Here is a 23523-nt window from a genome sequence, read left to right on the forward strand (position 1 = left end):
ATTTTGAAGTAGTGATGAGTGGAAGTGATATTTAGGAGCATCTGCAACAACTGAAATGTGATCTGAAAATTTCTATGATTTCTGTTGGAGACGGAGTCCCAGGTGCTGTTCCCCTCTGTGCCTCATGGGAGGAAGTGCTAAGTTCCACTTAGAGCTCAGTAAAGAGAAAAATCCTATCCAGAGAACTCCAAATGACTTTCCCTCTGATCTAATCCAACATGCTCGTTTGACAACCGAGAGGACTGAGGGGCCGAGCAGAAAGGCCACTTGTTCAAGCTCATATCTAGTTAGTGAAAGCATCAGGATTTGAACCTGTGTCTTTGGACTCCTAGACCAGTGATATTCCATGGCAAATGCCTGTGATGTGCTTTACTTTTCAGTAGATGTGACATGAACAAATATATAAGACAGAGTTCACTGCTCTCAAGAAGCTTGCAGTCATATCAGAGGGAGGGAGGGAGGGAGGGAGGGAGGGAGGGAGGGAGGGAGAGAGAGAGAGAGAGAGAGAGAGAGAGAGAGAGAGAGAGAGAGAGAGAGAGAGAGAGAGAGTGAGTGTGTCAGTCCATCCATCCATCCATCTGTCCTATAGCCCTCCACACCTCCCTGCCAAGAGGAGAGAGATAGGTCTCATTTTGTTTTCTTGAGCTTCTTTTTCATACCCTTTTCATTCTTCATGATTGTAGCCATTGTGTGTATATAGACATATAGTTCTGCTTACTTTACCTTCTGTCTCAAAATCAATACTGTGTATTGGTTCTAAGTTAGAAGGGTAGTAAGTGCTAGGTAATGGGAGTGAAGTGACTTGCCCAGGGTAACCCAGCTAGGAAGTGTCCGAGGTCAGATTTGAACCCAGGACCTCCTTTTTCTAGGCCTGGCTCTCCATCCACTGAGCCACCCAACTGCCACTATCCCCTATTATATTACATCTTCTCCTGGTTGTCAGCATTCCTCATTTTGGTCCCTTTTTATTGTGTAATATACCATCACACACATCCGCCACATTTTGTTCATCAATCCCCACTATTTCCATTTCTTTTCTCTCTGAAAAGAAAGTGTTGCCATGGATATTTTGGTCCATGCTGAGACTGATTCTGGCTGACCTCCTCCGAGTTCGCTTCCCTTGGTGGGATTGCCTGGCCAAAGGTAATAAATGATGAGGCCATTTTTCTTGGATAATCTCAAATGGATATCCAGACCAGTTGGGCGTTTGAAGGTGCCCGTCTCCCCACAGCCCTTCCAACACGGATGACTGTCGCCAAGTGCCCTCACCAGGCCTAGGTTCCTTGGCTCGGCCTTTCTCCATTGGCTGGGGGGGTGGGGAGTGACAGCAGAGGGGGTGGTCGCTGGCCAAGATGCTTCCCTGTTGCTGTAGGATCTCCAAATGAGGCTCAACATGTCGGAGGTGTTGTTGCCAGCCAGGATCCTACCGGCTCTCACGGGGCAAAGAATAACTTAATCGAGGCCTTGATGTTCTGTAATTTAATATCCTGCGCTCCTTTCCGAGCAGGCAAGTGGACTCATTCTGACATTGTTTTCCGAAAGAGCCTGGAGCCAAAGAGCAGCTGTCAGGAGTTAATGATATGTTACCATAAGGAAGATGAATTCCATGGTAGACACGAGTAAATTAAAGTGGGAGGCTGTGCCTCTCGCCACTGCCAAGTCATCACATCCATCCAGCGTCCTGCAAGGGCACGGAAACCTTGCCCACGTGAAACGCCGAGCCTCCTCGGCCGGCCGCAGGCCCTGGCGGGTCCGTGCGACCCCTGCTGTGCTTTAAACAGACCCAGCGCCAGCCCCTAGATGATCCCTTTGTGCCGTTCAGCCCTTCCTGACTCTTGTCCCGCACGGCTCTCCTCTGTGCCACGCCGCCGCCGATGGCTTCCTTCCAGGAGAGGAGGCGCTCCTGGAGCCAGCCTGAGCCCGTCCCTCTGCGGTGACCTTGGCCCAGACGGGTTGTCCTCTGCCTCTGACCCCGGGGGGGGGAGGCTGGCCCCCTCCTCGTTCCCATCCGCCTCCCAGACTTCTGCGCAGCGGGTTCTACGAGGATGCATGCCTGCACAGCATGGGGGCGCACGGGGATGTTTGTGTAAATAAAACTTCACAGGAACCTCCACTGCGGCCTCCTCCAAGGGAGTATTTGTCCCATCAGCTCAGTGGAGCATGAAGATTCCTCTAGGCTCAGATGTCAGTTTGCAATGAAATTAGAATGAAATATGCTTAATGAAATCAAAAGGAAGGCAAAAGGCTCAGAAAGGCAGAAGCTGCTTATGTGGAAGACTCAGGGCAGGCGACCGAAGAGGAGGGAATGTCCCAGGCCAGACACTGGGGATGCAAAGGCAAAGTGAGAACTCTGTCCTGTCCTTAAAGAGCTTACGTTCCGGGAGGGGAGCACAGCACCGACAAATCAGGAAACACGAGAAAATTTGAGAAGATGAAGAAAGGACCCATGAAGGAGATAGCACCGGAGTTAAGCCTTGAATAGTTAGAAAAAAACAGTATGATCATGGCATGAACATGGCCTCAGAGCTGGAAATATCTGCATTCAAGTGCCGCCATATTGGTACAGTCAGCCATTCAACCTCTTGGTGCTCTTGGCAACTTGGTGAGACTATAAGCTGCAGGGAAGATAGCAGCCCTGCTAGAGGAGGGGATTCACAGGTCCATTCCCTCACACCCTCCATCTGTCTAGCAGGAAAGGTTGGCAGAGTGCCTGACAGGCAGCAAGGACTTCATAAATGCTTGGTGGTTAGCTGACTCAAAACACTTCACATGCATTATCTTACTGGAACCTTGAAATAGACCCTTTTTACTAGAGGAAACTGAGGCTCAGAATGGCCTGATGGTTTGCCCAGACATACAGGTGTCCCTGGCAAGCACAATTCTTGCTGCAGAATAGGTACTTCAGAAATGCTTGTTGACTGACCAGTTAAAGTTGAGGAGGAGGGTGCCTCTTTCAGAGACTGCCTTTGGGTTGTCGTTGGATGGGTGTCTTTGGGTGGGGGGGTCTAGACGTTCTAGAACCACTGAATTTCAGCAATAGAATTTATTTCCAAGGGAGCTTTGACACTGGCACTACTTCAGAACAATTGGGATTCATCCGACTCTAGCCTGAATAGGAGGAAAGAGATTCTTAGCCCTGTTTGGAAAGTAAGATTCCATGGAGCTTTTTGAGATTCTTAAAACTTAGAGAAATGAATTGCTTTTCTTTAGGCATAAATATATTGAGAAGTCGGCTCATTTTACTCCTAAAATACGCCCTTCCTCAATTTCTCCCATTAAAACCAAGAGAACTGCCATTCTCCAAATCAGACTAGTAACCCTGATGAATGTTTCTCTCTCTCCACCTCCTTTCAACTTTGCCTTCCTTCCCTTTCTCTTTTCTCTCCTCCTTCTCTCTCTGTCTCTGCCTCTCTGCCTCTCTGCCTGCCTGTCTGTCTGTCTGTCTGTCTCTCACCTCTTTCTTACCACCTCACTTTTTTCTCTTCCCTTTCTATATCTCATCTGTCCCCCACACCTGCTATTGATACTTCATGCAGTGTCCTTGTAATTTGCCTCCTTGTATTTTTGAGGTCTCCTCCTTGTCTAGAACATGCTTTGATCCCTAGCTTCTGTGAGGCTTTTCCTGCCTTCACCTCCCATGCACCAAACTGTGCGGCTCCCATTATTCCAAGATGCCAAAGATCAACACCATGTCGTCCTGTTTCCCTCTTCAGCATAGCAAACATGAAGTCGGTCTAGGAGCTTCCCTGCCCACATCTCTGTGATCAGCCTCATTTCTCATTTTTCCTCCACCCAGAAAGTCACTTTCTCTTCTTGACAAATCTTTCACCTTGAAGATGCATTTCTGACACGGCTAATGTGGAAACATGATTTGCGTGACTTCATCTCTGCGCTTGGCATTGTATTTCTTCATTTTCTTGATGGGTGGGGGAGAGATAGAAGAAGGGAGAGAAATTAGAGTTGGGCAGAAAAATGAAAACCTGTCGCCAGATTCTGCCGAAACATCTCGGGCAATTCATCCCTCCTCCCCGGCGCCGTCCTCTGTCTCTGTGTCCCCTCCGCTGGGCTGGGCTTTCCTGGTGCCTGCGTATTCCCTTAGTGGCACCACACGTGGGCTCGAGGCCCAATTGTGGCCCCCAGGAACTCTGGAAGGCTTGAGATCCGCTCCTGGGGCCCACCTGCCCCTGTGACGGGACTGAGAGTGCCCTGCCCTGGGCAGAGGAGATGTGCGTGGTGTAGACTTCACGGTCCGTTCTTTTGTGAAAGGGCCGCTTTTCCAGGGTTCCCCAGCGTCGGGCAGGGGTCTCTGACCCGGAAGCACTTGGTGCCAATTATTTTGCTTCTCCAATGTGGTGTGCGGGATTTTTGATGGCCTCCTTATGGAGTGCCAGGAAAGATGCCCACTTCCATCTCTGTGGCATCGAGCCCAAAGAATAGCCTGGTGATTCCTCGATCCCAGGACGCCCTTCAGGGTGGGCCAGTGAACTCCTTCCACCCCCGTAAGGCCGGCCTTGCTGCTGGGGGTGCCCGATAGGGAGGGAGGAGGAAGGTTGTCCCGAGATGGTCATCGGAGATGGCTCTGGTGCGACACCACGTTGGCTTTGCCGAGTGAATCTCCCCCGAGCTGGGGCCTTTCCTGGTCCCCTCCCTAAGCAGGAAGGCAGTCAGTGGTCACCAAACACTGCCTGGGCCGGCAGGCCGGAGGAGACGTGGGCAGACGCTTCCACCCATTCCTGTGTCCGTGGGCCGTCCGGGGAGCTGAGCCTTGAAAAGGGGTGCGGAGGGGATGTGGATGGGCTGAGTCCCTCGTCAGCATTGGAGGGGACGGAATGCAGAAGCCTGTCTGCAGGAGCCCTGGTGGGGGGCCCCCGGGAGGGGGAGCCCTGCTTAGACAAGGGTGAGGATGGCGTCCTCTCCTCCAGCCCAAGTCTGCTGCCCGTTCCTCCTGGTCCTGCCCGCCGAATTCCTGCATGACAGCAAGTGACTAAGAATTCGTGTCCTTGTGGGACGGATGGGTGGGGGGACAAAGGAGCAAAAGCCCGAGTGCTTGACCTCAAGAGCCCCAAGTTCCCTTCCCAGCTCCAAGCCTGTGGCCCGGGACCTGGGAGATCCGAGGTTCTCCGGGGCCCTTCGCCCCACAGAGGCCCCAAGAAGCGAGGGACTTGTTCAGGATCACCGGGTGGGTGGTGACAGGCAGGATTTGAACGCAGGCCTGAGGACTCCCAAGCTTGTCACCCTGCCTTGCCTCCTCTCAGCTTCTCACCCCGTTTTCACCCCCAGAAGGTGGGTGACTTGCCCAGCATCAGGCAGAAAACAAGTTCTCTGAGCCGCCATGAAGTGGGGGCAGATCCCTTAGGCTGCCGCTTTGCAGGGGAGGTTCAGGGAACCCGTGGGAGGCCCCTCCTGTGTGGGAGGCCCCGGAACGGCGTGGCGGGGTCCGGAACGGGGGCGCAGGTGCAGCGGGGGGAGCCCCCCTCCTCGGCCGGCACCTGGCCGCTCGCGGGGCCCCAGGAGGCAGTGCGAGGAGAGGCTCTTGGCTCAGCCCGGCTCGTGGTCCTAACGGCTCGCGATGACCCTTCGCGGGTCTTCACCTTTGGGCAGGGCTCCTCCGGCCGCCCCGATGGGGCTTCCCTGTCGGCGAGCAGATTTGTGCAGTCCCTGCTTCGACTCGCTCCAGACACGTCCGTTGGCGGGGCAGAAGGCCGCTTCTCTAGCGAGGGCCATCTTGGGCGGCGGCCAAGGGAAAGGCTTCTGTGGAGGCCGCATCGGGCTTCCTGCCTCAGAGTGCTGCGAGGACCAGGGCGCAGCCAGTGGTTAGAGCGCCAGGCCTGAAGTCAAGAGGACCCGGGCTCGAGTCTGGCTGCGTGACCCTGGGCAAGTCACTCTTCTGCCTCGGAACCCGTCCTTGGGGTTGCCTCTGAGGCACGAGATACGGGCTTAAAGAGTGACGATGATGTATATGACATATATTTGTATGCGGTGGTTGTTCAGCCATTTTCAGGACTGTCTGAACGCTGTGACTCCATTTGGGGCTTTCTTGGCAGAGATCCTGGAGTGGTTTTCCATTTCCTTTTCCAGATGAGGAAACTGAGGCCAACAGGGTGCAGTGACTTGCCCAGGGTCACACAGCTCCCCGCTGCACCACTGAATCCAATTCAGTTCAGCTCATTAAGCACCTGCACTAGATCCTGGAGCTAATCAGACCAGGGAACCCCCCCACGCCCACCCCAAGATGTTCCCCGGCTTCTGTGATCTCATCCATCTGGTTCTTCCCTCCCCATTCGGGGTCTGCTTATCCGCATTCTCCCCTTAGTGCCCCCCGGAGGGTCTGCTGCAATGCTGGAAAGCTTCCTCGGTTTCTGCAGGTTTCTCCGGTCCCGGCAGAACCTTCTGGGCCAGGGACACAAAGACGGCCAAGGAAGCAGACCCGTTATTGCTCCCCTTCTGAGACACAGCGCCGAGGTCCTGGGACCGAGTCCTGTGCGTCGCTCGCTCTATCCGGGTAGTTATTCCAGAGGCTACTCATCGTCCGGCAGAGAATCTGTGTCGGCGTCTCCTGAGCATCAGGCTACACTGTCGCCCGAGTACGTTTAGAGCATCAGCCGAGGGTCGCCGCCGCGGCTGGCCTGGGGCCGTTTTCCCCCCACGGGCCCGCAGAAACCCCTCATGATGGAACGTGCCGACACCCAGAGGGGACACCATTGGCGCAGAGCAGGGGAAAGGACGGCTCCCAGTTTTGTCCAGCTTCACATCATGATTCTGATGGGGAAAAAAAAAAAAAACATTTTAAAAGTGATGAAATGAGAAGGAAATATGGCGTGGTGTGGATTCGCTGGCAGCCAGGCCGTCGGTTCTTTAAAAATGTGTTGGGGATCTATTTCCTGGACATCTAAGTTATTTCTAAGGAAAAACTAAAAATGGATGTTGTATTCAACAGCCAAAGACATTGTGAGTTAAAAATAGGCCTTCTCCAATGTGCCTCTCAGGCTCCCGGTGTCAGAAGGAAATCATTATTAAATGCTAGAATTAAATGTGTTGTGCTTATGTGGTGAGCTCATTTACATTTTATGGAATAATTTCCTTCGTTCTGTACTGACTGGCTTGCATGCAAATTGAACACAGTTTCGGTGATATTTTCAGGTTGTAATTTAATCAGCAGTTGACTTACAGAATCTAAATATAAACCCAGGAAGGAGTTGTTAGGGGCGAGCATCTGGCTACTCCCCAGGCTAAAGTATTACCCTTTGGTTTTTGGCAGGCTTTTCTGGGGGGGCCCTGGGGGGTTCCACTGGCCTTATTTTTTTCCATTCTGAGTTGCGAAGAGGCACCTAGGAAGGTGCCAAAGGAAAGAGCAGAGACCGTGAGTGTCTATGAGAGGGCTGGAGGAGCTCAGGGCCTCCCACCCCGTCCCAATAAGTGGGTACAAACGAGGAAGGCCACTGTGGCCGTCTGAAAGCTCGTGGGATGCTGCTCAGAGGGAATGCCGGGTCAGCCATCGCGGATAAGCCTCCACGGGAGGTGAGGCGGCGAACCCTTCCTGTGCTCGCGCCCGGAGGGGGATCCCACGAGCACGGCCGTCTGGCTTCAGTGGTCAGAGAGCAGAGACGAATTTGGGTTTAATGTGGCCAAGTGGGGCGGGAAAGGGCTCCTGTGCTTGGAGCTTGGGTGCGAGTTCAGGATCAGCACGTGCGACTTGTACGTAGATGGATTCTCCCAAAGAGAGCAAAGGGAGGCGGGCCGGGATCCGAGGCCTTGGGGACCCTCTTAGTTAGGGTCGGGGGGAGAACGAGGGACCCAACAGGAAGCGAGAAGGCAGGAGAACCACATCCTGGAGAAAATGCCTGGCCGTGTCACTGGTGTGACGTGCGGACACCCAGCCCAGACCAATCCGTGGCATCCCTTCATTCCTGTCCCCATGTGGGGTCCCCCCGACATGCTCTAGACCTTCCTCCGTCTCTCCTGACGTCTCCAGACGCCCGTGACAAGGAGCCGGGACAAAGGTCTTTGGGGAGGGGGGTGTCCCCATTTCTGCCCATTTTCGAGATGAGTCTTTCGTGGCCCTGGAGGTTGGGGACGGGGTCAGAGCTCGGTCTCAAAACAACGGCCTGAAAACGGCCACGACCGGCTGCTCCTTCGGTTCTTCTTGCCCCGTCAGTGCCCCCGTTGACTTTTACTTATCTTTCGCCCCTTCTGGTGTGGGGGTTCCGGATCCCGAGCGAGCCGAGCTCTCCGCAGCCTTTCCACGACTGACGGCCTTGTGTGTTTGCCCTCTTTTGTGCAGTCGGCCGCCGAGTATGTGAAGTCGCGGCTGCCCGAGGCCTTGAGGCAGCACCTCCAGGACTACGAGAAGGACAAGGAGAACAGCGCGCTCTCCTACCAGGCCATCCTGGAGCAGCAGATCCTGGCCATCGACCGAGAGATGCTGGACAAGCTCACCGTCTCCTACGACGAGGCAGGTAGGTGCGAGGGCCGGGAGGGAGGGGCTGGGGACCCCGACACCCGCCCGCTGCGCCCCAAACCGCTGGTCAGTCTCCAGCCCCTCCGAGGGGAAGCGCTGTCTTTGGGATGGCCGAGCCAGCGCGGCCATCCCTGTCCTCGGTGCTCTCCTTCCTTGGAAACTTGAGGTCCGCCCAGCTGAGGAACCATTTACTATTCAGAGATCTCTTTTAGGGGAACACAAAAATGAAAACAGGCCCTCGGGGCGCGCTTCAGTGTCTTTCCTCGCTTCCTTCCGGAGGGTTCTGTGGGGTCCAGCTTTCCTCAGGCCGGAGAAGTCTCTGGAAAGCGGAGAGAGCCTTAGCTTTGGGCACTGGGGCCGTGGTGGAAAGAAGGTCCCGGGCTCCGAACTCCTCCGCCTGGCCCTGCGCTGCTCTGTTCCCAGATGTGCCGCTCCAGCAGGGCCTTTGTGGAGCTGAACGCATCTGATACTTAATGTAGCGTGTTCACATGTAACGTGTGTTATCACGTTTATTGTATCTACAAGGGGGGACAGACAGACAGAAAGACAGAGGAGAGAGACAGAGGGGGAGACAGAGAGACAGACAGAGGAGAGAGACAGAGAGAGAGAGAGAGAGAGAGAGAGAGAAAAGGAGAGAGAGACAGACAGACAGACAGACGGAGGAGACAGACAGAGGGGGAGGAAGGAAGGAAGAGAACTGTCTCTCATCCCCTCGTCCCCATTAGATTGAGAGCTGGGCCTGTCTGTCGCCTCCTTGTATCCCGAGCGCTTCGCACATGCCCAGCATCCAGCAGGTGCTTAATAAATGTTGGTTGCTTGATAGCGCACTGCCTGGGACAGTGCCTTCTCCCTTCTCCTCCCCGTTCCTAGTGCGCCGTCTCCCTCCTTGGCTAGGAGTGAGAACTGCTGGCATGGCGGCCGAGGGCTGCCCCGGTGGCCTCCTCTGGCCCTCGCCCGGCCGCGGCAGGGAGCACTCAGCAGTGCTCGGCCTCTTCTTAGAGTCGCTGCTCTGTCCTCGCTGAAGGAGATGCAGATCAGAAGGTGTCGCCGCCTCGCGAGGAGTCCCCTGATCGCCCCCCTACGCGGCTGGCTGCTGGGAGGGGCCCTGCAGGGAGCCCTCCAGGGCCGGCGGCGATCCCAGGAGACGTAGAAGCGCCGCCGCACGTCGGTGGCTCCGGCGCTTCCTGCTGCCTGGCTGCCTGGAGCAGCTTCTCTTTTACTCTCGGGCTCGTGAAACGGTCCTGAATCGTAGAAAACGATCCCGGGCTCGGAGAGGCTCCCCCGTCATGGTTGCCTCCTGGGTAGACCCTCCCGGGTGCCTTTGTGGGCACCGTCGCCCTCTGGGCTGCCCCGAGCCAAGCCCCAGAACCAGCGCAGGAAGAAGTTTCTGAGGAATCGTTGAAGTGTTGGCACAGACGGCGGGACGGCAGACGCTGGGCCTCTGTCTGTCTGTCTGTCTGTCTTCTCCCCGCCTCCTCCTTTGTCAGTGCAGAGAGAGAAGGGAGAAAAGCCAAGACCCCGCGAGGCCTGGGCTGACGCGGGACTCTCGGACCCTCCTCGGCGTCCTGTGTTTAAACGTGGCACGTGCCGCGCTCGAGCGGATTAACCGGGAGTCCAGGCTGACTGAGATGCCATTCGAGAAACAGGCTTTATAGCGGGTCGACAGGCCAGAACTCCCGAGACAGGACACGGACCCTGGACTTAGGGCCTGGGTGGTCCGGCCCAAGTACCTCCTTCAAGAGATGGACACTCAGACGGCTCTTGGGAAGGGGCGGTCACCTTCCAGTGTCTGCTCGTGAGTTCCGCAGACACTTAGTGAGCACCTGCTGTGTACTCGGCTCAGTGCTAGGGAAACAGGCCAAAAGGAAAACCAGGCCCGCCCTGCAGGAACTTAAATCCAACATGGAAACTGACAAAACAATACAAGACTTCTTTTTTTTGCCATTTCTCTAACTTTATTCATAAATACATTATATAAAATTTGGGCCTAAGCCCTGGAATCCACTGAGAGGCCTGTGACTGTGGAATGGGAGGGAGGGAAGAAGAAGAGAAGGAGGGAGAGAAGAAAAGAAGGAAGGGAGGAAGGAGGGAAGAAAGAAGGGAAGGAAGAAGAGAAGGAGGGAGAAAAAAAGAAAGAAGGAAAGGAAAGAAAGAGGGAGGGAGAAAAAGAAGAGAAGGGAGGGAGGGAAGAAAAGGGAGAGAAGAAGAGAGGGAGGGAAAGAGAAGTGAGGGAGGGAGGGAGGGAGGGAAGGAAAGAAAGAAGGGAGGAGGAGGGAAAGAAGCAAGGCAGGCAGGCAGGCATCTTTTTTCAGGTTCTAAATCAGACTTACGATTCTCCTAGCTAACTCTCAGAGTTGGAGACCTCTGGGACTCCGCTGTATGCAGTTAAGATCCCAAGAAGGCAGTGTTGTACATTCTGCATTAAAAAAAAATTTTTTTTAAGGAAAAAAAAATTGCCCTCAGCAAATTCTGAAAGTGGTAACGAGAGGATTCTCTGCTATTGAGCTTTTTTGATGGTTCTAAAAAGGCACCTTAATTGTGCTATTAGAGCCCTGATAGCTAGTGGCTTCAGAAAGAAGCCGATTTGCCATCAAGAAGAAGGGAAATGACTAAGCTTTCAGACACTGAGCCTGGGAAAGGTCTTGTGAATTATTTAGGATCCTCTTCAGTTTTTCTGGCAACATAAAAAATGCAATAAATAGCTCCTTGCAGGAGAGCCTTCATTCAGACGAATCCCCCCAGATTTCTCCACCACGTCTGAAGGGATCCCCGCGGCAGGGCCTCAAGCTGTGCCCCATCCCAGCCTTCACAAGTTTCTCTTTCCGGTTGGCTTTCAGGCAGGGTCGAGGGAATCTAACAGGGGAAGAAAGAAACGTGTGTAAAGACTCCGATATTTGTTACCCCAAACTCTCCAGTCACTTGGCCTCGTCTCCATTTTCCTTTATTTCAATTCTCTTTGTCCCTGGACTGGTTTGGATGACCGGAGACGGGCCCAGCATTCTGGTGCCCTCAGAGCAGACTGTAAGGACGAGTGGGGTTGGGGACGGGGAGGGTAATGGCTCAGGCCTGTGGGATGGCCTGAGGCCGCTCCCGGAGAGCTTGGTGGACAGTGAAGGCAGTGGGGCAGAAGCTGGCCCTGGGAGAGGCCCTTGGAGGCCTGCTCTTCTCGCTGTGAGTTCTTGTTCACTATGTGAGCAGCTAAAGGAGGGAGTGCCAGGGCGAGGGCCCTGCCCGTTCTGGTGCCCGGCAAAGCCCGGGTTTCCTCGCTCTGGTTGTGTTTCCAGAGAGCTGGGGTTAGATGGGCCTTCACGGAGCCCTCCTGTGGAGCCTCCCCAGTGTAGAGGGGACTTTGGGTGCTCAGGGCTATGCCATAAGGTCTGGTGGGCTCTGGCTTTGCCCTGGTTCCCAAACACGGTACCCATTCACAAGAGTTGGACCTGACCATCTTCTTGGGAAAAGTAATTCTCTTTCCCTAAAAAGAGAATACTACTGGGGCCAGTTCAGTGGCTCTGTGGATGGAGAGCCAGGCCGAGAGATGGGTTGTCCTGGGTTCCAATCTGGCCTCTTCCTAGCTGTGTGACCCTGGGCAAGTCACCTAGCCCCCATTGCCTAGCCCTTACCACTCTTCTGCCTTGGAATTAATACATAGTATTGATCCCTAGCCTGAAGGGAAAAATCTAAAAAGGAGAGAATCGCACTGATTTATCTTTTATCCCATGAAAGAAGATACAGCTTGAAATAAAGACGTGCCCAGCCATAGGCAGAAATCCAGAGCCGGCGTTCAGCTCCATCGTTGGGAGGGGACAGCAGCAATCAAGCGCGCACGTGGGCGGTGGTGGGGGTCTCCGTCTCATCAAGGGACCATTGTTTTCCTCAAGGGAAGTAAACGTGGCTACCTGCCTCCTGGAACAGCCTCTGATTACTCAGACTGAGCAAAATAGATCACTTCAAAGGACGTCACGTCACGGGGGCAGCTGCTCGCCCTTCTTTGTGGCGGCTGCGGGCCGGGTCAGGGCTGTCGCCTCCATCCCTTTTCCCACAGCACAGAGGAATTCTGTTGGTCACCAGTGCTGGCTCTGTGTGTGTGTGTGTGTGTGTGTGTGTGTGTGTGTGTGTGTGTGTGTGTCTGTGTGTCTGTGTGTCTGTGTGTGTGTTTTAAACCCTCCCTCCATCTTAGAATCAATTCTGTGTATTGGTTCTAAGGCAGACCAACGATAAGGGCTGGGCAATGAGAATTAAGTGACTTGATTAAGGTCACAGAGCCAGGAAGTAGCTGAAACCAGATTTGGCCCGGCACCTGCCTCTCCTCCTTCCATGAGGATTGAGTGACTTGCCCAGAGTCATACAGCTAAGAAGTGTCTGAGGCCAGATTTAACCCAAGGTTTCCTGTTTCCAGCCTGGCTCTATCCATTGAGCCACCCAGCCGCCTCCACTACTTGAAAGTTTTCCAGGGTCCTCTCTGGCATTTTTTTATGCACTGGGAAAAAGCATTTCCCAATGAATTTCTTAAAAATCCCACCACGAGAGAGAAAACAAAGGAGTCCTCTGGGGAAGCGAGGCAGGCTGTGGTTTTCCCTCCATCCTTTTCTTAGCCTCAACATGAAGTCCCAGCAGAGCCCTGACCTAATCTCGGGATTTAGAGCTTGGGAGGGGCCCTGAGTTCTGATCCAGACTCCTCAGGGCTCCAGAAAAGGAGGCTGAGAGCAGGAGCCCTGCAGAGGCTCGCCTTAGAGCTCCCCAAGAGCCGCCGTGTCCTCGCCTCCAGATCTGGCTGCTTCTGCCACGTCCAGGCCACAGTGGGCCAAACCAAAGTAAATTCAGCTGCCCTTTTCTGAGCAGCGAGGCCAGAGGTAAGTAGAGGAAGGCCCGGCCACGGGCAGGACCCCGGGCGCTCTGAGGTGGGCTGCTCTGGCTGTTCTTGGGGAATTGTCAGAACTTGACGAAGGCCGCCACGTCGAAGGCTGAGCCCCACTGATGTAAGAGCCGGGCTCCCCCCGCCTCCCCCCTGCTCCGGGCACCCGAGCTCCGGCCCTCGTCCCCGGCAGGTTCCTGCGTCCTCGGGGCTCGGCCGTTTTACCCGCCACGATGCAGCTTTGGCCACACAAGCGCATTGAGATGGGGCAGGGCCGGGGATGGGCGTTTTTAAATTCTGAGCAGGTCTAAACTGCGCCTTCCTGTAAGCCGTCTGCAGTTTGTCCGAGACCCCAGCAGCCCCCTGTAAGGACTTCGTCCCTCCTGGAGGGGCTGCCACCATCTCCGGGATTTCTGGCTTGGCTTTAAGCTGCCCTGTTTGTCCTGGGGGCAGTGAGGGGGTCCCCCTGATCCCAGCCTTCTGTGTGTCAGAGACCCCCCAGTCATCCGCGCGTGCTGCGTATTACGGGAGAATTCGCTCCTGGGACACTCGAGGATTTAGCGGGCAGCCAGCAGGGCAGGACACGGCGAGCCCCGGCCCGGCCGCTCCGGAGGGAGCAGCTTTTCCTTCATCGCGAGAGGCTGGATTTCCTTCTTCTCTTGGTTGTCTTTGGGCGGGAGAAGGCCTCTGCCAGCGCCAACGTGGCGTTCCTCGGGCCAGCCTCTGGGGAGACGATGGCCGCCGTGTAAGCGCAGTCCAGACGTGCTTGTGCCCCTCCGTGCGGCCAACTGGGGCTGCTTCTCTGGCCCTCGAGCCCCCGAGGAGCGTCCATCTCGGCTCCTCTGTGAGACTGGCCTCGGGGGGTCCCCAGGGTCGGGGGACGGAGCCTCCCCTCGCTGTCGGCGATTTGGGGATGGGGTGGTTCAGGCGTTTTTTCTGCCGTGTCTGGCTTGTGGGGACCCCACCGGGGGTTTTCTCGTCCAGCTGCGTGGCGTGGCCCCGCTGGTCCTTGTTGGGTCCGGCTGCTCCCGTAGGTCGGCGTCCCCTCAGGATAAAGGTCCGAGTCCCTCCCCTCCATCTGGCCTCCTCCAGTTCCCTCATCGTTCCCAGAGCAAAACCGGGCCCTCCGGTACTGCGGGAGGCGTGCCCCGCCCCCCATTTCAAGGCCGTGCCTCCGTCCGGCCTCGGTGGCCAAGCAGACGGGCTGGCCGCCAGGGCTGCGGCAGAGGAGGCGCCGGCCCCCTCCCCCGTACTGCGGGCTCCTCGGGGCCAGCCCGGCTCCCTCGTTCTACCCAGCAAACATGAACTTGGGCTTATCAGACAAAGACGTGGATTGGCACAAGACAAGCAGAGAGCCAGGCCTGGCTCTGCCCCTTCAATGCTGGGGGTTGCCTGGCAAGCCAGTGCTCTTTTGCCTCAGTTTCCCCATCTGTAAAGTGAAAGATGATTGCTGAGGCCCCTCTCAGGGTTCCACCTGCTCGTTTGTCATAAATAGGGTCCGATTCTTGTGTCTTCTCCCTAGAAGAGAGCCGGCACCGGGGAGGTTAGGTGGGGCGCCAGATGGGGTGGGGGCCCCCGATGTGACGCTTGGCACAGGGCCTGGCACAGAGCAGGTGATGAAGATGGATTGATCGACTGGGAGAGCCCAGCAGTCTGTCCCTGAGGCTGGGGGCAGCCGGGGGGGCCTGAGGTTTAGGAGCAGAGAAGGTGATGTGCGGCAAAGTGGGAGGAGGCAGAACCCCGTCACCCCGACTCTTGAGACTCCGGCACCCAGGACTACCCGTGGCCCGATGGAGGCCTCTGCAGCTTTTTCGAGGAGAACCAGAGGCCCCTCCCTGTGAGGCCGGGCCGGCTCGAAGGCCGTGAGACCGTAGGCTGGACATCCATCTGCTCTTCCCGTGCCCTGCTGGACCGTGGCAGGACCCAGAGTCAGGAAGGCCCGCTTCACTGGACGGAGTGACCTCGGGCCAGGCCCTCGGCTCTCTGGGCCTCATTTTTCTCATCTATAAAATGGGAATAAGAGTCACAATAGGGACAGAGCAGGGCCTTCGTGATGATGAGAGCCTGCCCTCATTCTGCCAGGTGGTGACGAGGGTGTAGACAGTCCTGCCTGTTCATTTTGCCTTCCCTCCACTCCCTGCAGAAGGCCAGGGCATCTCCTTGCGAGAAACGAGCATCTGAGCCCCAAGAAGCCGTGCCTCAAAGGAGCTCCACGTGGAGATGCTATGAGCCGTGTCTACACCTCACCCTGGAAGCTTTAGAAGCATGCAGGAGGTCCAGCAGGACAGATGGAGCCAAATCCCTTTTAAATCCAGAAATCTTCCTCTCACCACCACAGGGTTCTTTTTTTTTAAAGTGTGTTTTGAAGTTTTACGGAATTCAGTTTCGTCTTGTGCCTTTTCCCTGTCTGCAGCTTTTTAGGGCCCTTCTGTTCCCTGGACTTCATTGGCCAGGATGTTTTTTCTGTACCTGAAAACAATGACGCCCGGCTGGAAGAGTCTTTGCTTGCCTTTGTAAGCCTGGATTGTCTGTGCCTCGGTTTCCTTATCTGTAAAGTGAGCGGGTAGAACCAGATGGCCTCTGAGATGACTTCCAGCCAGAGAAAAATAAGGCCCGAGTGTTGGGACAAGAAATTCTGTAGCTTCTCGCAATGCCTCCCATTTGTGAGCTTTCTGTGTTCTTCTCTTCCTCCTCCTCCCCCTTCTTCTTCCCCCTTCTCTCTTCCCCACTGTCCCAGCTCTGTCCATCCGTCCTTCCCTCTCCTCTGTCTTCCTCCTCTCTCCTGTCGTCGCCCTTTCTGCTCCTCTCTTCCTCCTCTCCCCCCTTCTCCTTCTCCAATCCATCTTCCTTCTTTGCCTTCCTCGCTCCCTGTCCCACCTGACTTCCTCCCTTCATCCCTCCCTTCTTTCCCTCTCTTTTGCCCATTAGTGTCTTTCTCTCTCCACGCTTTCCTCTTTTCTCCCCCGCTTCCCCTCACCTCCTTTCTCTAATTCTGGTTCTATGGAAGAAACACTCTTTCTGGCGCTTTCTTCCTGGGGGACCTTGGACGAGTCACTTGGTCTTTCGTGAGCTAGGAAATGAGGGGGTCGGACAAACCGGTGGGCTCCCTCTCTTCTCTCATCCTTCCTCCTTTCCGCTTCCCTCTTTCTAAAGCGAGCTCCGAGCCCTGAACAAGACTATCGATGAGGGACGGGTTTTCTCGAAAACAGGAAGAGGATTCCCTCAAAGCCCATCTGCAGTCCTTTGTTTTCTGAGAGCAGCCTCACGAATGAGAAGATTGGGGCATTTTCTGGACCCAAATTCATGGTGATTTCCACTCGCTTCCTTTGGGGACTCCTTTAAAACCGAGTTCCATCTTGTGGTAAAAGAATCTCCAAAGCGCTCGCTGTCTTCAGGAAGATGCATCAAGCCTGGGGTTTTCTGGGAGGCTGAATGAAAAGATGAATAAAAAAAGCCTTTATTGAGTTTCCTGTTAGCAAACCATTCTGCTAAGCCAGAGGATATCCATAGAAAATGGTGGCCTCTGGAAGCCGACATTTGGATGCCCCTTCTTGGATAGCATCTCCCGGCAGATCCCATCCATCTCTCCTGGTGAATGAACCCCAGGGCTAAGGACTCGGGTGGCCAACACTTCGGGTTCTGGTCATTGGCCAGATTGCAAGTCCATCAGATCGTGGCTAGGGCTCTGGGCTGGAGCCTGGTTCTTCCCAGGGTTCTTGGCTCCAGGGTTCAAGCTATCTCCACGAGGCTCTAAAGGAGTGTTGGCTTGCCTAACATGGCTGCCTCCCATCTTTCTCTCAGGGTGCCCTGAGGCTGCAGCAACGCTGGCTTGTCTGCCTTGGGGGCTCTTGGTTGGCGCCTTCTCTATAAGAGCTGCTTCCCTGGATGATGGCTGTGAGGGCTGCAGGAAAGCTGGACTGAGGGTTCTGGGCATTGGGGGGGAGGCTGGAAGGCCTCTCCCAGGGCTCTCGTGGTGGTGGTGGCTAGGCAGCGGTTGGTGCTGGTGGTGGTCATCACAGCCCCTGCTAAACAGTGATTCCTCTCCTCACTGCTGGCCATGGTAACTACACTGAAAGTGGGTCTGGTGGTTTGGGTGGCACAGCGGGGACTTCTGTGTCAAGGCTTTGGCGTTCAGGGTACTATGCTCTCTCCACCAAGGTCTGGTGGGAGATGGTGGGCAAGGCAATGGTAACGTGTCTTGTAGTGCAAAAGGGTGCATATTAGCCCTGCAAAGCCTCACTGCAGAGTTTCTGACAGTTGAAAAGGGTTTAGAATCCTGAGGTTAGTCAATTGACCCTGGAGACTCAATGAGAGTAGAAGGGTCAACTGAGCTCTATCTTTGGACTGAAAACCTGGCCTATATTCTGCAGCTTTTCTCTTAAAATTTGTTAGCTTAACTAGTTCCTTTGGATCTCCCTAACCTTCCCTATTCCCAATCATCATTTTCCTTTCCTGAATTTCTGTGAGGTTTTGAAAGGAGGGTGGATCTGGGTGGTAGCTTTCAAACTTGGTAGATTTAGTTTCCCCATAGTCAAATAGGGCTTACCCTTGTTACAAATTATCTCTTGAATCATTGTATCCAACTTTCCTAACCCTATAGGCTACAAAACCTCTCGGGGCTGAGTTAGGCAGGTCCTTTCTCAGTCTCACATTCCTGTCTCCCTCCCCCACCTGAAGCTTTCCCTAGGCGACTGTTAGAGTTACCTTGTACCCCTCCATCCCTTCTAGTCAACCCTAAAACTCAATAAACCCTGTTTGTCACTTAATCAAACCTTTAGCTAATTCATTAGTTGATTGATAAGAGAGGGAGAAGGGGAGAAAGGAATAATATTGTCTCTGGGTCCTGAGGGAGTTGGAGGCGTCCATCTTGGAGGAAGTGGTGATCTCTGTACTTCCTCTGGACTCTTCCTTTGTGAACCTGAGAAACTGACTAGAAAGCCCTCTAGTCAGTTTCAAGCCATTCCTGGCTGGCCCCAACCTTGATCTGTAGAAGTGCCCTTCCTGCTTGAAGAGCTCAGTCTGTTTCCCTTCAGTGTCTCTGTATCAAACTGTGTACCCAGTCTGTGTCTCTCAGGCTGTAGCTGTCTGCCTTTGCAACTCTTTATACCTCCATGTTTATATTCCCTAACTTCAGTCATTCCCTTACTTCTCCTACCACCTCAATCTACCACCTTCACCATTGTACCTTCCTTATCCACATTACTGCCTTAGGCATCCAAAAACTATCCACAGTGCCTTATCCCCTATTCACACTACCTTTAGTCCCTTACCTTGCCTTATCCTCTATTACAACCTTACTTTGCCTTAATTTCCCTATTACCTCTAGCCTATTCCATTATTACTACCACTTTATTACCTTACTAAGGTTAATCCCCTTATAACAGTCCTCTGCGTCTAGTTCCACCAGAACCCTAGGCTCGGATGCCCAGGGGAGCTCTGGACTGGGACCCAAAGGCCTGGGTTTGTGTCAACTCTGTTCCTCATTGCCTGAGTGTCCTTGGGCAAGTCACTTGGCTTCCGGGCTTCCATTTCTTCATCTCTAAAATGAGCGATGTAAACTAGGCAGATTCTGGGGTCTCCCTTCATTCTAAAGCCATCCCAGGCTCTACTGAGAGATGAGCAGTATCCCAAACCAGAAAGATTCACATATCTATTTACAGTTCTCTGGTTTATTCCAATTTTAAGACTCATGGGAAATTGAACTTAGAGAGAAGAGAACTGAGGCCATCAGGCCAAACCCTTTGTTTTACAAATGGAAAAACTGAAGTGACCAGAGAGTATCGCGATCCTCTCAATATTACACAGGAGTACGTGTCAAAGGCAGGATTTAAAACAAGCTCCTCTCCCTTAATATAAATTCTAGCTTGTTGGCTGACTGGCGGACAGACTCCAAAGGCTCTTTCTATCCCACCATGATGTTAGAGCAAGTTCCAAAAAGGCCCAAGAAACATGTTTTCTGAATTTGGGGCATGTGATTTTTTTTTTTTAAATAAAGCACCCAGGAGAAACGTGGCACTTACTAGAAATAATTTGAATTGATCCAGAGTTCAATTGAGCCATTTTCAGTTGTTTCCCCAATCTCAATTCATAGAAAGGAGGTTGTTTGGCTGGATTTTCTATAAAGACACAGCATTGTACAAAGACAGATCTTACTGAAATCTCATTAATCTCTCTTTAATCATGTTAGCAGAGATTTAAGATAAAAAAAAACCTGGTGATCAATAGGTCATTTACAAAATCAATTCCACTCCCTCCAGTCTGGGGGCTTTCAAAGGATTTCTAGATATTTAATTTCAAGGACATGCTCTGCAGTCTCGTCCCCTTTTCAGGGCTGAGCCTTTCTCTTGGTAACTCAGATCATCTTATTAAGGCAAATGACAGTAATTGCTTGTTCCTCTCCCGTATCACCTCTAAGAAGCACATAACAATTACTTATCCAATTCTTAGAACAACCTGCAGATGAGATAGCAAAGAAGATGGAAGAAAAACCCAATGCCGTGTTTCCAGGGATCAGGGAAATGTATGGAACTCGTTACCCCCAGGAGGGCGTTTGTCAAGGCAGAGAAGGGGAGCTCAGAAGCGTCTGCATGCACAGGGCCTGGGCTAGGGGCTTCGGGCTTCCCCAGATTGCAGATGCTCTTGGAATTACACCATGTCTGGGTCATGAGGGCCCTCTGGAGACGTCGGGTCTGCTCCCATCCGCACTACAACCCAGGCAGTGCTCATCCTGCTCTTCTTTGGGAGCAGCCCAGGGGCTTAAGGTATTGAATGCCAGGCCTAGAGACAGGAGATCCAGGGTTCAAATCCGCCCTCAGACACTTCCTGTGTGACTCTGGGCAAGTCACTTAACTCTCATTGCCTAGCCCTTACTGCTTTTCTGCCTTGGAACGGAGATTCTAAGACTGAAGGTAAGGGTTAAAAAGACAAAAAAGTAAGAGTTTAAACAAAAAAAGACCAGCTGCCCTTTCCCAGGTGAATCATCCCCAATTCCTTTCATCTTCCCTCTTGTAGCATGGACTCCAGAGCCTGCCCCAATCTGGCCGGCTGCCTCTGGACCCTCTCCAGCAGCCTAGCACTGACCACAGTGCCCCAGATGACCAGGGCAGACCGTCTGCACCGGGCCGTCACCTCCTGGGTCCTGCAGGCTGTGTAGCTTTTAACGTGGCCCAACATGGCACAAGGTTTGGGGCTCTCACTCATCGTGGAGTTCCTCCCAAGCCGTCCAACCCTTTTCTGACAAACCGTATTCTCTGTCTTCGCTGCACTTGTGAAGTTCGTCTCCTGATTCCACATTGAAGACTTGACTTAGCTTTCGCTTCAATCTGATCTTATTCTTTTCAGCCCATTATTCCCACCTATCCCTGCTGGTTCTGGATCGTCCAGGAGCTGGGGGAAGAGGCACCCCTTTTTCCAAGTCACGGATAAGACTGTTAAATGCCTGGGGCCAGGCAGGTCCGGGCACTCCACTGGAGACGTCCTTTCAGTAGATATGAAACCATCAAAGCCCGTCCATCACCCAGATCTTAAGCTGTTTCCTTTCCCTCTTGCCTAGTTCACATCTCGCCATCTTCTCAGAAAAATGGATAGACTTTATAGTCAGCCTCTCTGAGCCCTTAGCCCTTGGCTGAGATCTAGGCCATGGCTCAGTGTGCCTTCTGACTGACCACTTTAAAGGAAGGTTAAGAAGTAAAAAGGCAGCTGGGCAGTGCAAGGGATGGAGAGCCAGGCTGAGAGACAGAAGGTCCTGGGTTCAAATGTAGCCTCAGAGACCCTGGGTGACCCTGGGCAAGTCATTTAACCCCAGTTGCCTAGCTTTTACCACTCCCCTGCCTTGGAACCAATAATTAGTAATGATTCTAAGACAGAAGGTAAGGGGGGGAGGAGGAGGAGGACAGCGACAACGATGACAAAGTCCATTGGGCCCGATCCATCCTCAGGGAAGCCACGTGGGTTGTCTGTGATCACTGATCTCTTTGCTCTAGAAGGTTCACAAGGCACCCCTTTATAATATATTCTAGAATTTTCCCATAATCAAAGGCCAGCTCTCTGGCCTGGAGTTTGCAGATTGTCTCCCCTTTCCTGAAAATCAGACCCGTGTTGGGCCTTCTCCAGAGCTATCAGCCCTCTCCTGTGTGCCACCATCTTTCCACTATTGCAGGATCATAAATCTGGGGCTCAAAGGAACCTCCGTGGCCCCCTGGTCCTAATCTCTCACTTAGCAGATGAACAAGCTAAGGTTCACGGAAGAGAAGCTACCTTTTCCTGGTCCCTGAGGTAGCAGGTGTCAGAGGTGGGACTTGAACCCTGGACCTCCATAGCTGGGGCTATCACATCCGTGAGTTCTTTCCCTACCCAAGATGGCCTTAGCAAGGTGATTTGGAATCAACAAAGGCACTGAAATGCTATCTGGCCGGCCCCTCATTGTCCTGAGCGTCCACTCCCTGCTAGCCACTTGAGTTCTGCCTTTTGCCACCTTCTCAGAGAAAAGAGAAGCCGATGTGAGCCTTTCCTCCTCGTCCGTTATCACCACCTTAGAGCCACTCACAGTAGAACCCTTTCCTCTCTTGGACCCTCGTCTTTTTTTTCTAATTCAGCTCAAAATAAAACCTTCTCTTCAGGCTCATTTCCTCAGAGCCAACACTCAATCGTATTCAGACCGTCTCACCTGGCCTCGCGTCCATCTTCTAGACACATCTTCTAAAAATCGAGCTTGTTGGCTGAGTTCTGGGTTTCCACATCCATCTCTTAAGACAGCTCCTATTTTTCTCCCTCACTGGAAAAGTTTCTTCGTGCTTGGACTGACTGCTCCTGCAGAGTTTCAGGCCACTCCTCATGACCCAGTTTTCCTCTGGACCCTCTGATATGTGCTCTCCCATCTCTGGGGTCTGTGCCAGGGTGTCAGGACCTCCTCTCCTCCCCTGTCCCAAATCGTAGTGGAGAATGATCCCTTTCCTACAATGTCTCCAGCATTCATCTCCAGCAGCCACGTTCTCTTTGTTGGGGAGTCAGATCCAGAATAAAATTCCTTCTGTTCTTTGCTTTATTTTATTATATTTTTCAAAAGATCCGAAAGACTGCTCAGCAAAGTTTATGGTTCGTGGATCATATATTCATATAAAAAATAAAATTGAAATGATTTTACAACCAGACAGTCAAAATGAAAAGGAGAAATCCAAATATCCCACAGATAGTGCATTGACATATGCAGTTTTCCCACTTAAATTTTTTAAATTTTTATTTAAGTATTTTTCCATGGTTATATGATTCATGTTCTTTCCCTCCCCCCTCCCAGAGCCAACAAGCAATTCCACTGGATTATACATGTGTTATCACTCAATACCTATTTCCATATTAATCGTTTTTGTTTAAAAACCAAAACCCCACATCCATCACCCATATAAACAAGTGAAAAATCAAATGTTTTCATCTATGTTTCTGCTCCCACAGTTCTTCCTCTGAATGTGGATACATTCCTTCTCCCGAGTCCCTCGGGATTGTCCTGCTCATTGTACTGCTGCTAGTAGCAAAGTCTATTACTTGGGCTCATCCCACAGTGTTCTGGTTCTGCTCCTTTCACTCTGCATCAATTGCTGGAGGTTGTTCCAGTTCACGTGGAATCCCTCCAGTTCATCATTGCTTTGAGCACAATAGTATTCCATCTCCATCAGATACCACAATTTGTTCAGCCATTCTCTAATCAAAGGACATTCTCTCATTTTCCAATTATTTGCCACCACAAAGAGTGCGGCTATGAATATTTTTGTACAAGTCTTTTTCTTTATGATCTTTTTAAGGTACAAACCCAGCAGTGGTATGGTAGGATCAAAGGGCAGACAGTCATTTAAAGCCCTTTGAGCATAATTCCAAATTGCCTTCCAGAATGGTTGGACCAATTCACAACTCTACCAATAATGCATGAGTGTCCCAATTTTGCCACATCCCCTCCAACATTTATTACTTTCCTTTGCTGTCCTATTGGCCAGTCTGCTAGGAGTGAGGGGGTACCTCAGCGTTGTTTTGATTTGCATTTCTCTAATTAGGAGGTACTTTGTTATTTTAAAACTCAGCTTCTTTCCTGGGGCAAGATGGCAGCTTAGCAGAGAGAGAGAACTGGTCTGGGGGAAATACAGACAGATTCAAGTCTTCCCTCTAGGAACAGCTGCCCATGTGACTGTGGGCAAGTCTCTTACCTTCTCAGTGCCCTCACTGGGTA

The 23523-nt window shown here is 52.8% G+C and overlaps 1 protein-coding gene across 1 annotated transcript in view; it reads left to right on the forward strand.

Annotated features, from left to right (window-relative positions):
• Positions 1-23523, forward strand: part of PPM1L (protein phosphatase, Mg2+/Mn2+ dependent 1L) — a 199635-nt gene that overhangs the window by 135778 nt on the left and 40334 nt on the right. Inside the window, exon 2 of the mRNA XM_044670928.1 lies at positions 8282-8456. Within this exon, the coding sequence (XP_044526863.1) occupies positions 8282-8456 (175 nt within the window). The remainder of the gene's footprint in view (positions 1-8281; positions 8457-23523) is intronic.

This window comes from Gracilinanus agilis, chromosome 3 (genome assembly GCF_016433145.1).
Source record: "Gracilinanus agilis isolate LMUSP501 chromosome 3, AgileGrace, whole genome shotgun sequence".
Taxonomy (NCBI): Eukaryota; Metazoa; Chordata; class Mammalia; order Didelphimorphia; family Didelphidae; genus Gracilinanus; species Gracilinanus agilis.